General features: G+C 41.4%; 1 protein-coding gene across 6 annotated transcripts in view; it reads left to right on the top strand.

Annotated features, from left to right (window-relative positions):
- Nucleotides 1-17,048, top strand: part of LOC106822939 (zona pellucida sperm-binding protein 3 receptor-like) — a 51,239-nt gene extending 34,191 nt beyond the window's left edge. The window contains exons 10-11 of one of the 6 annotated variants that reach the window (XM_070497527.1): nucleotides 6,164-6,331; nucleotides 13,603-17,048. In XM_070497527.1, coding sequence (XP_070353628.1) covers nucleotides 6,164-6,331; nucleotides 13,603-13,736 — 302 coding nt within the window. In that variant the 3' untranslated portion in view covers nucleotides 13,737-17,048. Of the gene's footprint in view, nucleotides 1-6,163; nucleotides 6,629-13,602 lie in introns of those variants that run through there. The other 5 variants (XM_070497526.1, XM_070497524.1, XM_070497525.1 and 2 more) reach the window with 5 other exon arrangements.
- Nucleotides 17,049-17,472: the final 424 nt, after the last annotated feature.

The following is a 17,472-nucleotide window of genomic DNA, read 5'->3' as shown; positions in this document are numbered from 1 at the left end:
AACTTTTCATAATTACTCCTCAAATTCCTTAAATTATCCCATTTGGTTCCACAAATGATCAAACTACTTAAAAACTGGTGACTTTGGGATTGTTTTTCTGAGAAGTATTGTGCAAACATGGTCACAGATACATACCGCTAGCACCATGCAAGGCAGCTATATTGGTATAAGGCTAAGGTATATTGGTAAAATAAAAAAAGTATAAGAAAAGTTTTCTTGCAAGAGAAAACAGTACTGTTGGTAAAATCCCCTAAAGTCCCATTTTGTCATTTTTCCTGTATGTATGGTCTACAAGCACTATGCCCGACGTTCCATTAAAGAGGCTCACCACCCCATAAACCTCTATATTTATAAGTCAAGGGGGCAAAAATCATTTATATAATTATGGAACAAAGGAAGCTCTCAGGTTGATGAAGTGACTTTGTTAGAAAGGGGGAGCCTTTGGAGCCTAGTGACTTTTCTTCGCTCTAACTCAGACTTCTGAACCACCCCTCTGTTAAAATACCAAAAGGAAGAAGAAATCAGTACCTAGGGCTATAAAGATCTGTCTCTAATCAGGGTAAGACACTGCAAATGTCATCATTATGGAGATACCTTCATTATGAAAGAGTCTTCATATCAACATGACGGAGATTATTGGGTATCAGAGTTTGGGTTACTCTGAAAGCAAAGCTTGAGAAAATGACTTGGGTGCCAATAGTTTATTTTGGATGTGATCCTAGGAAGCAGGAATGAGGGATGAGAGAGAGGGAGAAAAGAAAAGGTTAAGTATTATAAACAGCAGGGGCTCAGTTCCTTGGGACCACTGGGAAGTATAAAGAATGCCTTTCAGAAGTGTCTGTCTGAAGGATAGTAGACTGAGACATTTATCCACTGCTTTCTGTCTTCCATTGGTTCAAGGCTTCCCTGAAGGGCAGTAACTGCTCCTCAATTCCCTCTATGCTTCTCCAGCTTCAGAGAAGTCCCCAAGGCAGAAAAACTGAGAGATTCACAGTGAATGCTTTCTGTAGAATACCATCAGTATAAATCCGAGCTTGTAGAAACCATGTACTCCATCTGAGACTGTAACCAGAGGTGTGCCATGGCTACAAGTGTATACCCTTTACATCACCCGCATCTGTTGATGCCGCCTGTTAGTTGTACTCTATCATTGACTCTTTAAAGTAATGGCTGCCCCCAGTCCCTTAAAAATCACTCTAAAGGAGGGTTACAGGAATGTTACCTCTGATCTTGAGGCTTTAATTGATATTAATAATCTCCCTTTGCTACCACCCATTGTAGATTTTTCTCACCTTTAGTCAGCACTTGAGTTGGCCTAAGTTGCTTCCCAGATGGGATAACCCAGACTTTTATTCCTGAGGAATGGGACTTCTTGATGTCTTGTAATTGCCCATTCACTGTTAATCAAAAGATGCTCGAGTGAATAAATCTCCTGGGTTCCAGATATATTCTTTTCTGCCCTAATTGTATACAAGCCATCCTAGCTCTTCATGAGAACCACAATTAGTTACTCCACCAGTATAATATTTCTCCCCCAAGCTGTCCCAACGGTGTAAGGAGACCAATGAAACTAGACAACAATCATAGTTTCAGGTTCAGTGGAAGCTTCAGTGTCCCCTAGTGGAATTCTTTTGTCCCTTTCCCTGGGAAGCAGGCTCTCTAACCTAGAAGAGTCTAAAGTCACAAGTAGGAAAAGTGTGTTATACGTGTAGGTCACTGGGACTAATTGTGAGTAACATCAGTCCCACTTCTACTCTTTGGTTTCTGGTTCCACGTGTTCTAGCTATTGAGTACACCTCTGTGCAGGTACGGGCCAATGGTGCAGTGTACACTGCATCCTGGAAGACAACGTACTGATCTGGCAGGGTGTCAATCCTGAGTTGATGCCCTGGCTGAATCTTTCATACATTCCCATTATCTGTTAAGCTGTCTCTTTTCAGGTAATGCATTATATGGTAGGAACAGCAGATACCATGGCCATGTTCCCATTGTCACATCTTCCCTTTTAACAACCTTTTGGAGCCTTGAGTTTTTGTTCATTCTGTTACCCAATATGAAATGTTATCTCACGTCTCATCTATATCCAACCTTTCTATCCAGCTTTCCAAACTTATTTCTACCCTCCCTTAGGAAATATTTCTTTAATACTCTAGCTAACAATTCATTATCTTTCTTCTCTACAGAATTTACTCTCTGAACTAGTCTCTTGGCACTTTATCATAAACTGGCTGATATTATGGTTCAACCATTTACATAGCTATATTTCATTTTTCTCCAAAACCTAGTTCATTGCTGAACATATATACGTATTTTTGTATTAATAAAAATTAAGTGAAAAATCATTTCTAATGGAGTATTTGAAATGAAGTTTACAAAAAGGCCATATGTGAGCTCTAGACTTACATAAAAATGAAAATGTCATCTTCACCATCAGTGTTCAGAGCAAGAAACTGGTTGCTAGGGATGTAAAATGTTAAAATACATTATCCCTAACATCAGAGTGGAGAGAACGGTGTGTATTAGATAGTATATGGAACTGTTAAATAACTATTACAGAAAGTAGAGTGTAGTCACAGACAGCACAAAGACCTTGGATGGAGAAAGGTCTGAATCTAATGCTGCCCTTGACACTTAATAGCTGTGTTACCCATGCAAGGTACTTGGCCCCTCTCAATCTCTGTTCCATTATCCACAAAATGGGGCTGATGATAGTGCCTACCTCTCGGGTGGTTGTGAGGATTAAATGCGATCATGCACGGAAGTGCTTAGCATAGTATTTGGCACATGATGAGAACTCAATAAATAATTCCAAGTAATCTATTGCTGACAAGTGCTATAAAAGGAAAGAACTGTCATTGTGTATTGCAGTAGTCAAAGGCTTCACAGAAAAAGTGGGAGTTCAGCTAACAAATAGAGAAGATAAGGGCATTCCAGTAAGGAAGGATCACACGGGGAAATATATAGAAGTGGAAATGCACATGGCGAGTTTGGGTAAAGATGAGTTGACTAGTTTGATTAAGGAATAGTGCTAGATGAATTCGAAGGATCTATAGAAAAGGCCAAAAGAGGTTTTTCCAAACGCCCTTGGGTTGTTAAATGTGCTAGTTATTTTATTTTTAGAAAATACAGTATTTTAAAATCCCTTTCACTCAGTTTTAACCTTAAGAAGAAGTCATCCTTCAGCATAGGTCTTCCTCTGACATGCCCAGGGCTCCAAATTTATTGCAATTCTTCATACAAGAGTTTGTGAAACTTGAGACAGTTTCCTTCCACTGTAACTACCCCAACAAGTCATGTTCCTTGTTTCAGCACTGCCGTCACTGTATCATTCGAAAAATCCAGGAATTCTATTCTTATGGTATTGGAGTTGTGGCAAAGTTGGGCCTTGTTTAGAGATCCTGCATTTATTCAGTCTTTGTAGCTTTTCACACATGAACATTTCCTCTATTTGGTGTGATGTCTATTGAGAATAACTCTAGTTTAGCATGGCTCTCTGTGGCTAAATTCATGCTTTCACACCAAAACATCCATGATATCCACAAGCAATGAAACATTTTAGCAATCATGTAAAAAAAAAAAAAAAAAGTCCTGTAAAATGAGAGAATTCCCTCAGCCCAAGCGGCTTTCATTCACACAAGCTTTCCTCCAGCTTCTCAGCCTGAAAGCAGTGGAAGCGTTGAATTGTGCCAAGTTACCCTCTGGGAAAAGGATTTGAGCGGGAAGGCTGGAATCTCCTACAAATCCCCTGGATTTGGGAGTATCTTGCTAATCTGAAACTATGAGTTCACACCCTTCCCTCTCACCATTTATGGTTGCAGTTCACCTCCCAGAATGGCCCATGGACACTACAAGGAAAGATATTTTTTACATATATAAACATACATTTTATTTTTTTATTAGACTTAGAAGACAAGGATTTTGCATTGCTTTACATGTTTTCTTTCTATGTCCAATTAAATCTCCCTCTAACCATTAAATCCTCATCCATCCTCCAAAACCCAGCTTCCAGGTCTATTTTCCAGGACAATTCCAGGGAGTCCTACAATGCTCACTGATCCCCCACATCTTTTATTACTTTTTAAATTTTTCATTTTGAAATAATTTCAGACTTGCAAAAACAGTACAAAGTGTTTCCATATGCTCTCCGTTCGTACTCCCCAAACATTAACATCTAACATAACCGCAATACAATTATCAAAATAAAGAAATTAACATTGATATACTATTATCTATAGATCCTATTGAAATTTTTCATTTTGTTCCACTAATGTCCTTCATCTGTTGCAAGATCAAGCATTCCTTTTAGGTTTTTTTGTAACATGTAATTTTTAAAAAAACTATTGTTTTAGGGGCTGGCCCCGTGGCCGAGTGGTTAAGTTCGCGCACTCCGCTGCAGGCGGCCCAGTGTTTCGTTGGTTCGAATCCTGGGTGCGGACATGGCACTGCTCATCAGACCACGCTGAGGCAGCGTCCCACATGCCACAACTAGAAGGACCCACAACGAAATATACAACTATGTACCGGGGGGCTTTGGGGAGAAAAAGGAGAAAAATAAAATCTTTAAATAAATAAAAAATAAAAAAAACTATTGTTTTAGAGTAGTTTTAGGTTGACAACAAAATCGAGAGGAAGGTACAGACATTGCTGGTATACTTCCTGCCTCTGCTCACACATAGCCCCCCCCTTGCTGACATCACGCACCACAGCAAGGACGATATTTTAATACCTTCTTATTCTGAAGCCGCGTACGACTGTCAGGGAGGATCTGACCCGGCTGGAGAGGAGAACGTCTTGTGCAAGTCTTCATGCTGGTTGCCTTCACCTCCTCAGTGTAAAGCCAGCTCCAGCTCCACCTCCAGCCCACTGCTAAGAAGACAGAATTAGACAATATTGAGAGCAGTGTTTCCTGTTGATTAAAGGTACCACATAAATTAGTTAGTTAGTTAGTTAGTTAGTTTGAATATTTAAATCACGCATGGTAAACTTTAACAAGGCATCAACAGGTACATTGAAAATGAACTTTACTTCCCACTCTTGTCCTCCAAAAGCACAGCTCACCTCTTTTCCAGAGGTACCCACTACTACCAGGTTCTTAGGTATCTTGCCAGAGTATCTAGAGACAATGTCCTTTATCTGAGAATATCTTTGCGCCTCTAGTAAAGTTTTCATGAGAATTTCATGAATTAATTCCAACCATCCAAGAAAGAAGAATCTCAACTGTTAATTCTCGAATCATGGAGTGTTAGAAATCTCCACAAAAGCCTCGTAATGGGCACCCGTTTTCCATGACCTTTTCCTTTTATTTTCGATGACCTGATGGTGCTCCTGGTTGGTCAATCTGCTATAACAACAAGATGAGTCAAGAATGGGTTTGTCTTGGGGCTGGCCAAGTGGCATACCGGTTAAGTGTGCATGCTCTGCTTCAGCAGCCCAGGGTTCTCTGGTTTGGATCCTGGGCGTGGACCTACACACTGCTCATCAGGCCGTGCTGTGGCGGCATCCCACACAGAAGAACTAGAAGGACTCACAACTAGGATATACAGCTATGTGCTGGGCTTTGGGGAGAAAAGAAAAGAGGAAGATTGGCAAAAGATGTTAGCTCAGAGCCAATCTTCCTCACTGAAAAAAAAAAAAAAGGACTGGGTTTGTCTCTTCAATGTATGTGGTATTTCCATCATTTTGCTAACAACTTCATTCAACCCAGGAAGATTATGAGGCAAGAACAATGAAAAGTACATATGTAGGACCATATGCAGATTAAGGCTATAGGGTGTAGCAATTGAGAACAAAGATTCTGCTACTTAAAAGCTATGTGACACTGAGGAAATTATGTAACTTTTACAGTTTATTGGTTGGTAAAATGATGATAATAAGAGTATCTAATTCATAGAGTTGTAGTGAGGATTAAATGAGATAAGGCACATAAAAAATTTAGCACATAGACTGACACATAGTGCTTGCTCAATAAATGTTAGTTATTACTGTAATATATATTATTACTATTATAATATTATTGTATTATGACAATGAAAGATAACAGAACAATTTGCGGGATCTGAGTATAATTTATGAACAGAATTTCTCATCATTCTCATTATCTAATGCTGTTATGATGCCTTTTACTAAGAAACATAGAATGTTAAAAAATATGTTTCCATTACAGCTACGTGTATGAAACCAGAGATAAAAAATGGAAAGCTGTCTGAGGATAAGGATGAGTATGTTACACCTGAAAATGTCGCCATCCAGTGTGACCCTGGCTATAGTTTGGTCGGTTCCCAAAGTATCAGATGCTCAGAGAAGAGAACCTGGGACCCAGAGGTGCCCAAGTGTGAGTGGCTAAATGGCACAGTTCAAGAATTTTCTGGTACTATCCAACCCTAAAAATGGTGCCTCCCGCAAAGCACTGTTCCAGCTAGCACAGGTGAGATCTGACTTTTGTCAGGAATCGTTAGTAATTTACCAAAATTAGCATTTTCCACATTGAAGCACTCTGATAAGGTGGGACAGGCAAGTTTTCCTGCAATATGGCTGCAACCGAGACCTCTAGACATGGTGGCCCCAGAGACCCAGATGTCCTGACTCCCAGCCCTACATTTTATAAAATAAATGCTGCACGATTGCTCCATTTCTGGTTAGTCGTTAGAATTATCACTCAGTTGTCCTTGAAGAGGCACTCTGGGTCTCCTTTGCAGCTCTGCATCTTTTCAGTGTCATCTGTGCTTGGTTGCTGCTCAAGAACAGATTTGGGCTTGGCCTGAATGTGGGCATTGGCTAGGATGCAAAATCTCTCCCGACATCCTGTTCATCCATCAGTCCTCTGGTCAGTCTCACTTTTGCCAGTAATGCCTCTCAGAATGCACCTCCTTTTCTATAAATCACTTTTAGGAGGTCCCTGAAGTCTGGGAGCAAGTGCTCCCAGGCAGACACATCATGCAGTGTCTCCCAAGCCCACAGGATGTGAAAATGGCTCTGCAGGTGATTAAAGTGTCTCTGGACCCAGGTGTCTCATCTTGGAGGATATCACAACCACCCCGCAAGGGCCCACCCTAGAAAAGGGCTCCAGATTGTTCCAGACCTGCCTTCACGGGGAATATGGGCTTGTGAGTAGGTTACGGCTTGGAATTAGTCAGATGCCTTGTACTCCTAGAGCCCGCTCCCGTGACCTGGCCTCTCCCAACACCTACCTATTCCAGGTCCCGGCTACCCTGACCTGCGGGGCCACGCTTGCACAGTACGCACCCTGTCAGCCAGCCTTGGGCAGCAGCCCTCCAGGTCTGAGGCGCTCCAGCTGGTCCCTAACCACCCGCACAGCCTCCAGCATGGAGGGAGCCCACCCCTCATTATTGTTCTGAGGTGGCAGCTTTAAACTGGTGACATTTAGTCCCCATTTGGACTTGCTGCCTGGTGGGGTCCAGGCTCCTCCAGCAATCGAGGCTCCCAGGAACTCTAACCAGCCCTACCTGCATCACTGGCAAGCCGTTGAATAGTCTCCGACACTGCCTTCAGGGGGAATGTTCCCCATTGGGTAGGTAAGGCTTTTGTTTAGGGAGATGCCTGGCACCCCCAAGAGGCAGCTCCTGTGACCTGGCCTCTCCCGACAGAAGCCTTGCTCCGGGTCCCTGGTACCCTGACCTATAAGGCCCACGGATGCTCAGTACTCACCCTGGGAGCCTGACTTGGGAAGGCAGGGCCCTCCAGGCCTGTGGAGCGCTGGCTGTCCTCAACCACCTAAGATCCTCTAGGGTGGAGGGAGCCAACCCTCCGAGAATCATTTTCAGGCAGCAGCTTTAAACTGGAGACATTCAGTCCCCATTTGCTTTTGCTGCCTGATTGGGTCCTGGCTAAGACAGCCCAGTATTCTCCAGCTGTGCTTTCAGGGGTAATATGCACACTTGTGTAGTCTAGGGCTTGCAGTTAGGCATAAACCCACTCCTGGGACAAGGCCTCTCCAGACCCTTCCCCTGTTTCAGATCCCTGGCGGCCCTGAACTGCAGTGGTGCACATGCGCAGTACACACCCCGTCAGCTGGCATTGGTCAGCCAGGGCCCTCCAGGCCTGTGGAGCCAGGGCCTGGCCCAGAACACCTGCATAGCCTCCAGGATTGAGGAAACCCATCCCCCGGAAATCACTCAAGGCAGCCGCTACAAATTGGCAACACACAGTCCACGTTTGGACTTGCTCCCTGATGGGACCAGGGGTTTCTCCAGCAACCAGGTTTCCCTGATGTCTCTTAACTAGAGGAATCCCAGGCCAGCCTCTCCGCCCTGCCCTGGTAAGGCTATTGACCTTGCTCCAGCCTTGCTCCCACGGGGAATATGTGTCTTGATTAGGCTAGGTCTTGGAATTAGGCAGTTGCTTTCTTCTCCAAGGTTTATCCAGACGTGCCCTGGACCCTGGGTTCTCAAAACCCTCATCAGTATTTCACTGGTTTATCCCCCCCCCTCTGACACACATGAGCCTTACTAAAGCATCTATGGCACTTGCTTTACTCCCTAGTCACCATGTTCAACCAATGGAATGAACTAGTATTATACTATGAGGAGTGTCCAGACAGTAAAAAGTCTTTGCAGACTATGACAGAGAAGAGGTGAGTGATAGAACCCTGAAGTAAAACTGTGAAGATGTCCTCTTGTCCCTACCAGACAAAAGCAAATGGCTTTTGATTGTCTTCGTTGATTGCTTAGGGGAAAAGACATTTCTAAGATCAATAACAGTATAAAAGACGCCAGGAGCTGTTTTTATTGACTTGAGAAACATACCTTGGGGCCTCTGGCTACCAGATCCACATCTAATAAAGCAGCTGCAGTTGGAGTCACTACCTGATAAAGTTCACAATAATTCACAGTCGTTCTCCAAGATCCATCCAATTTTTGCACTAAACTGGCACGTGAAATAGAGATGAGTTAATAATCACCACTTCCACATATTTCAAGTCTTTGGCATGGCACTTATGTCTGGGGAGGCAATTCTGCTTTGGTTTATTAATTTGGGTAGGGAGTGGCAGCTCCTGGAGCTTCCATTGGCTTTTCCTGCCATAATAACCCTCACTCCATGTGTCAAGGAGTCAATGTGGAGATTCTGCCCATTCCCAGGTAACTTCGTTTCAAGTAAGTATTTAAGAACTGGAGAAAAATAGTCACGAATTTGGTCTTCTGACCTCTGGATCCATGATGAGAGAGATTCAGGCCAAAATTTCATCTATCACCTGACTTCCAGAACCCCCTGCTCTGACCAGAAGACTATAGGGACATTTCAGGGCCTTAGGGATTAGAATTAATTCATTCATCATAGTAAATAGTCACCCTAGTAAATGGTCACAGGTCCCTTTGGAAAAGACTTAGAGGAAGACGTAAAGTACATATTTGCAGCAGTGTTGGAGGGCCCTTCCTCCGGGGACGTGGTCTCCCTTTCAGTCAAAGAACTTTATCTTTGGTCTGTAAATTGACATATCTGTGACATATAAATGTGACATATATGAAATCACGAATTTCCACTTTGGAAATTGAAGTAAGATTTCTTCTTGCTAGATCAAGAGTTTTTCCACTTAGCTAAAATTAGTAATACTTTAATAAACTTCTCATTAATTTTATTTCTAAAAACATGGTGATCAATTAATCACCATCACAGATCCCCTTGACCAAAGCACTAAGATTGTCACTCTTGCTGTTCATTACTATGATTGCACCCACTTTGTCTCCGATGATTTATTTCTAAAATCTAGCCTCTAATGTCCTGGGATGCCATCATCCTGGTGCAATCAGGGAACTTAATTCAGTGGTGCCCTCTCCCATTGTCATCTCCAGCCTAGAGAGGACAACTAAAATACAGCCTTTCAAGCATGTTCATGTTATTCTCACATCATTTATCAATGTCTTATTGACGAGAATGTTCCCTGGGCTCTCCCAGAAAACATAGCCAAGGAGAAGATAAGCAGGTGTGCATATAATGAATCTATTTCAACATTCTCCCTTAGTCCGTAGATAACCCTCTCCACGTTGTCAGGGAACTTAGACAACCATTGAATCCAAACTTCAGTAACCAACCAAACAAAACTGATAGAGCCATTTCGAGCTGCGAGAACGAACACGTTAACTCCAGGGTGCACCCATAATGATAAATTCAGCCTAATCCGGCAAAATGCTCTTCTGGGTCTGATATTTTTAGAATCCTTTCTCATGTTTGTTCCCAGCTTCCTCCTGCCTGTACAAATTAGCAAGTTCATTTGGGGGGGGTGTGTGTAAGCTCAGAGCATCCTGAGATATGACTCCACTCTGAGTTTGGAGGCATTGAAGGATATTCAGGGTCATGAGCTGTGGTCCTAAAGTGTGGTCACAGAGCAGATACATCAGAATTACCTTGGAAGTTGTTTAAATGCAATTTCTTGGGCCCCATACAGATTTACCGAATCAGAAATTCTGGGAATGGGGCCCATTGTCCAGGTGATTTTGACGCATCCTAAAGTTCAAAACCACTGGTCCTGAAGAAGAGTCACATGCCCTCACCAGACAACTGCCTTAGATAAAGTTATTCACAAACTTTGAGCAAGGAGATGTTACCTGGCCCACCAACCCCATAAGACATTAACCACAGCCCTACTCAGGACAAGCCTAAGATGTTATCTTTAGTGTACAGGAAACACAAAGAGAGAAAGGAAAAGATGGCTGAGACATAGGTCAAAACCAGTTAAAACCGGTTGAAGGCAGCATGGCGGTCTGACTTGACCGGACATAGACCCCACAGCTCATTATATGTTCACTGTAGTACATTACCATACTAAATAACACACCCACCCGCAGACATGTCAGGAAACTCCAGACCAAGTAAGGGAGGAAAAGAGGTGGCACCCCATTCCTAGAAAATCCTGCCCATTTCCCCAGATAACTGTGAATATTCCTCCCCTTCATTACCTCGACCACTTATAACAGCTGCTTAATCACCCCAAGAGCTGAGAAGTTGATTTGCAAATTTAGTTCCCACTTCTCCATTCTTTGGCCATTGAATAAAGCTTGTGCTGTTGAATGCTCATCTTTGATCTCGTTTCAAATTTGCGACAGCAAACAGAGAAAGGGCCCTGCAAGGAACGGCAAGGGGCTCTTCCTCAGGTTTCTCCCCAGTTAGGGGAGAACTCAGTTGGTAACAAAAAGATCAGTTTCTTCTGAATGGCAAGGAATGGCAGCTTCTACTTGCAAAGGAAGGTCAGAGAGAATTACGGATTCAAGGTTCTCAGCTTCTTCCAGCTTCACTCAGAATGTCTTTATCCCAATTTTGAGGATCCCACTTTTTCCTAACTATTCCCTAACCCTGACAAGGTTGTATGTTCAACCTGTATTGCCATTCTGCAACTCAAGTAATTGGATTTAAGGCCCTGGTCCATAGCTATGTCTACCCTACAGCTCCAAGAAATAAGAGATTCTTTTAAGGCTGCCTTAGAAGATATCTGGTTCTCTATCCATATCTTGAACTTCAAGTTCGAAGCCCCAAGCTTATTGTTTTCTTTCTGTAACTGTCCAACACCATCAGAGTCATCATTATTACCACGCTGGTCAAAAACAGCCACTACGTGATTGTCCAATGCATCGCCTTCAAATAGCACTTCATGCTAAACAACCACAGGTGATAATTTAAGTAATCTCAATGCCCATGCATGCCAGAGGTCGGTACTCCTCAGACTTTAATGTGCCTGCCAACCTTCTGAGTATATTGTTATAATGAAAATGTTATTTCAGTATGTCTATGATAAGGCTTGGTTTCTGCATTTCTAACAAGCTCCCAGATGATCCGATGAACCACTGCTTGGTAGTCAAGCCATGAATTGCTGGAACGACATCCTCACCTCCCCATAAAAGACGTTATCACTGCATTTATTCTCAAACAGAACCCCAGCTTGAGGGACTATTTCCTGCCTGCCTTCTGGTACTGATAAAAGTATCAGTCAAGTTCCACCCAGGAGAACAGAAATCACTTGAAATGTTTATAATAGAGATTATTTAATCCGGGGAATTGGTTACAAAGGTGATAGAATAGTGAGAAGCCAAACAGGAGACAGTGAGGCAACCCAGAGATTAGCAACAGTAATACATTGCTACCAGTACTAGGCTGGAGGCACAAAGAGAGGAGGTGGTGCTACTGAGGCCGCGGGCTGGGTACACCCAGTGAAAGCTGAGTCTTGGAAAGATCATCCATAGAGATCTAGAGCCACAGAAGAATTTCAGCTGCTACCAGAAATGCCATCCAAGACAGAGGGAGAAATGTTCTGGCTTTTCTCTTTCTTCCACCTTCATATCTCCTTCCAGTGCCTCCCACTGAGTGAACACAGCCAGAAGCCAGCTAATATGGGAACCCCAGAAACATAGGTGCAGAGTTTGGCCCCCAGTGATGCAGAACATAACAGAAGAGTGAGAAATGGAAATGATAGAAAACAGGCCAAATGTTTCCGTATGATTTAACACAACCACACTTTCATGGATATACGTTGAATCTATCCTTTATTATTATTTCTTTAGCTTGAAATATTAATGTCAATGCAAACCAAACAAAACACAACATCAAAATCAAGTGTGCCAGTGACTAAAATCATAAGTATTGCCATGAAATTTTAATATTTTGAGTTATAAACTAAAAATTATGTGCCTTCTCTGAAAGTCCAAAACTGGTAAATACACGTATTATTTAATATTATGCATTTACCCACTTTAGACTCTTTCCGATTAATGAAGCAAAATTATTTATTAACACCTTACTCCTGTTCTTTATAAAGTACTGAAGTTTACAAGTCATTTATTTTTAAAATAATGTTTTGTAAATAACATAAATGTGAGAAAAGGTTTATATTATCAAGATGATTTTCAATTATCCTCTTTTTGACTTATAACTCTGTCAAATATTAACATGAATGCTTTTTTCCATTTAGTATACTTGGAGGCACAAATAGATGGTGTGATGGTTAATTTTATGTGTCAACTTGACTGGACCGCTTGGTTAAACACTATCTCTAGTGTATCTGTGAGGGGGTTTCTGGATGAGATTAACATTGAGTTGGTGGACTGAGTAAGCAGATGGCCCTCTCCAATGTGGGTGGGCTTCATCCAATACCTTGGAGGCCCGAATGGAACAAAAAGGCAGAGTAAGGGGAATTTGCTCTCTCTCTGCCTGACTGTCTTCCAGCTGGGACATCGGTCTTCTCCTGCTTTTGGACTCAGACTCAGACTGGAACTTACGCCTTCGACTCTCCTGATTCTCAGGCCTTCAGACTCAGACTGGAACTTAGACCATTGGTTCTGTTTCTCTGGAGAACCCAAACCAACACATACGGCTTTAAATCTAAAGATTTTAACACCTTACTACATAAATATAAACAATTTCATTCATACAACATACAAGTTTATCATACAACATAATATTCTCTCCATTGATTATAAGGTCAATTATTTTTTAATTTCTATTTTTATTATAATTTTAATTAATTTATTCATAAAATCACATTTAATTTGCCGAAACAAAATCCAACCGCATTAGATATTACTCCATCTCAAACAACTTTCACTGCCCCTTAAAAGAAGAGCTATTTTCCTATATTATTATCTCCTTTCTTTCTTCTAGGTTTCAGCCAGAAGTCAGCCAGATGGAGACACAAAGGAGGAGAAAATGTACCCACTGTTTTAGTCTGCTACTGCCATAGTGTCTTCCCCCTTACCCACACCTGCAACTTTCTGGTAACCCAAGCAGAAAAATGATCTAAAACTTGTGATTTTTCTCTCTTTCCCATCCCATTGCCTGCCCGCTGTCAGTGCTTACATAGTTTACCCCTGTCAAATTCCATCCTCAAGCAGTCATTGGGCCTCTGCTACAGCCTGCAGATTATAGCCGTCTTCAACTGAGACAATTCTCTAGACGCAACATCTAGAAAATTAGAAAGAAAAAACCACAAGCTGAATGTTTAAATAAACTGAATCAAAAAAGTTGAAAGGCAAAATCTTAATAATTCCAAACAAGGATTAACATACTTGGGTTCCATATTGATTTCTTTGTTTAGGAATGTAAGAGAGGAACATGGAGGAGAATCTCACTTCGGCAAGGATGCCAGTTCAGAATCCCTTTTAGTCACAGGATCTTCAGAGCCTCCTGCACACTGGCTGTGCATTCTAAGACCAACCTAAATTTCCTAGAGAAGCATCTCAAGACATGGACTTGTCTTTGTGGAAGCTAAGAGGGAGGTAGCCATGGGTTTTCATCTGGACATTCTAAGGATAAGACTTCTTCACCATGATTATTTCATTAAACCCATTGCTGTATGAGCTAACCACTCAGAACTTATGGTCCCTTTTGATATGCACAATAGTGACTACCAAATTCCTCCACCCTGACACTGAGGGCTCAAAACAAGGTCCTATTTGTGGGCCGGACTGGCGGTGCAGCCCTTGGGTTCACTTGCTCCACGTCAGCTGCTCCGGGTTCGTTGGTTTGTATCACAGGTGCAAACCTAAGCACCACTTATCAAGCCATGCTGTGGCAGGGATCCCACATAGAAAAATACAGGAGGATGGGCACGGATGTCAGCTCAGGGCCCATCTTCTTCAGCAAAAAAAAAGAGGAGGATTGGCAGTGGATGTTAGCTTAGGGCTAATCTACCTTGAGGAAAAAAAATCTTACCTGGATTTAATTTTATCTAAAGGAACCAATCTTCTAATTAGATTTAGTTTGGGCTTGTGGTTTTCCTATCTCTGCCAATAAATTTATTTCAAAGTTCAATTTTTATACACACAAAACAATTATGAATGACAAGTAATTGTCCTGTATAATGGCCCTCAGATGTCAAGAAATTTTAATATCTTTTCAGCATCTTAACGACAATGAAACTAATGTGTTAATTTGCTGGCCTGGGGCACCAGGCTGATTCATAGCTGTGTGTGGGGATTAAGCTTTAGAACTCACAACTTTAGATACTCTTCTTAGAATAACAGAGAATTGCCATGTCACCTTTAAGTCAGGAGTGGAAGCCAGTTGTCAGTCAATATTGTATATGTCAATGGCAAGTCAATGAGCAACAACATATATTTGGGCACCCACAAGTCTCTCCTATATAGAGAGCTCCCTCTTCAGGCACCGTGAAAAAATTACAGGGAAAAAAGGAGGAAGAAGAAGGTCTAAGCCAGAAATTATTGTCTCTAAGGCTTTTTAATCCAATGGAGAAAACAGAACAAATAATTCAAGATTTAAAAAGTCTTGTTTTATTTAGCTGTTGCTGCATAATAAATCATCCCAAAACTTAGTGACAAAACAGCAACAATAATTGTATTATCTCTCATGATTTCTGTGGGTCAGGAATCCAGAAAGGGCTCAGTTAGGAGGTTCTGGCTCAAGTCTCTCATGATGTAGCAGTCAGATGACAGCTCAAGTGAGAGCAGGCTGGAATGTGGCTGGACAATTCTCTCTTCATGTAGCTTTAAGCTCTTTCCATGTGGTCTCTTCACATGAGCTAACTTCGTCTTCCTTACAACATGGCAGCCTCACAGCAGTCTGACTGTTTACATAGTAGCTTAGGGCTCCGAGGTGAGGGCTTCCAGCAAGCAAGATGAAAGTTGCACTGCTTTTACTGACCTAGTCTTGGAAGTCATATAGTGTCACTTCTGCTATATTTCAATAGTTACAAGCAACAGGTAAGTATAAAGCCATCCAGATTCAGAAAGAAGGAAATTAGACTCTACCTCTTGATGAAGGAGTAGCGAGATTTTAGAAAATCCTGTAGAATGGGAGATCTTGCTGTAGTCATCTTTGGAATATACAATCTGCTCCCTGTGACATCCATGAAATAGCCAATTAATCAGATGATTACAAGTAAGAGGAAAGGAATCTTAATCTTTTTTGTATTATCAGCACCTAGCCCAGTCCCTTAATAGAATAAAAGAATTCAAATAAACAAATAAATAAGCACACAATACAAGCTTGTTAAATGGAATTAGGGTATCTAAGCAACACCGTGAGATAACAAAGGAAGGACACCCAACTCAACCCTAGAAGGTGTCAGAAAAGCCTAGAGAATAATTTACAATAGTGGTTCCTAACTATATAAGTATAAAAATGCCATTTTAAAATAAAAAATTTCAACACCCTCAGATGAAACTAATTATATCTCCAGTAACTACTGACTAAGAAAGTAAACTTCCAAAAACCACTATTAATTCCACAAGGATTTAAATAAATTTCTATCTAATTACAGGATCATCTAGATACTTCCTTTAAAAATAGCCCTCCCGTTTGTAGATTTGATTATTGAGTCTAGAGACAATTCTTGGTGCATACATGATGTGTAGACTTCATGGAATGACTTCTTGCCCCACTGATTGAGAGCCATTCATCTGTACTTATTTCTGGGTGTCTTGCTTGGATTGTAACTCATGCTTCAAAATCTCTCCTTTACAGAGTATTAAAATGCTTCTACTAATAGAAAGGAATTTTGGAATCTAAGGTTCCAAAATGAATTCCTAGCTCCACTACTTATAGATTCTGATCCCAAGGATAAGTTACTGAACCATGATAAACCTCAGTTTCTTCATTTGTAAAAATGGAAAAGTGATATCTCACAAACTTGACATAATTCATTTCAAAATGCCTAATACTCTACATACCTGGCCTGTAGTAAATGCTTAATAAAGTGCAGAGGGAAGAGAAATCCCTTTTAAGATTCATTGACTATTTTTGTGTCTCCTTACCCTACGATGACAGACATTCCTACAGTTTATTCCAGCATTTCCCTCCCTGGAATACCACAGTACCCTCTATAAATGGTAAATTTTCAAGATTATTTAAAAGTAGGACCAGGCTTAACACACGTCACCATGCAATAAAGTGCTTCTTTATCTCAACCCTTTATTTCTGATTCCTACTGACTCCATATCAACAATGTGCTCCTCCCTCACTCCAGCTTCAATTCCATGATGCCTCTGTTTTAAAACGACTTTTTATGTGGAAAGTTTACAAAAGCTTTCTGAAAACTTGGATCAATTACATCCACCAATTCATCCAAAATCTATTTTGCTACATTCAAAAATCTAAAAATGGAGAAGAACGTCTTAGTTTTTTGTGTAGAACTTAAAATTTGCATTGTAGATATATCAGTATTTTATGCCATCACATTGCTGAAGAAAGAACGAAAACTCACTGACATTCAGAGTTACTGCTCAGTGACCAGCAAGGACAATGACGAAGTGTCTGGACCTCTGGCAAAGGGGTCCTCTGAGCTCCAGTTCTAGCCACTACTCACTTTAATAAAGCCATGACTTGAATGCCAGAGTTTTACACCTCAAATGTGAACAGTTCAACTTCAAGCCGATTGCCCCACCCTACAGGATGAGCATCTACAATGAGAAATTTTTTGATTCCTTCTCACTTCCCGCCACCACAACAATTACAATCAGTGAAAATATTCTTGTTAATGATCCTAGATTTCTATTAGATGAGAATAGAGGTTTG

Source organism: Equus asinus, chromosome 25 (genome assembly GCF_041296235.1).
Source record: "Equus asinus isolate D_3611 breed Donkey chromosome 25, EquAss-T2T_v2, whole genome shotgun sequence".
NCBI classification, from domain to species: domain Eukaryota; kingdom Metazoa; phylum Chordata; class Mammalia; order Perissodactyla; family Equidae; genus Equus; species Equus asinus.
The sequence above is the reverse complement of the archived record's forward strand: the minus strand, read 5'-3'. Positions and strand labels throughout refer to the sequence as shown.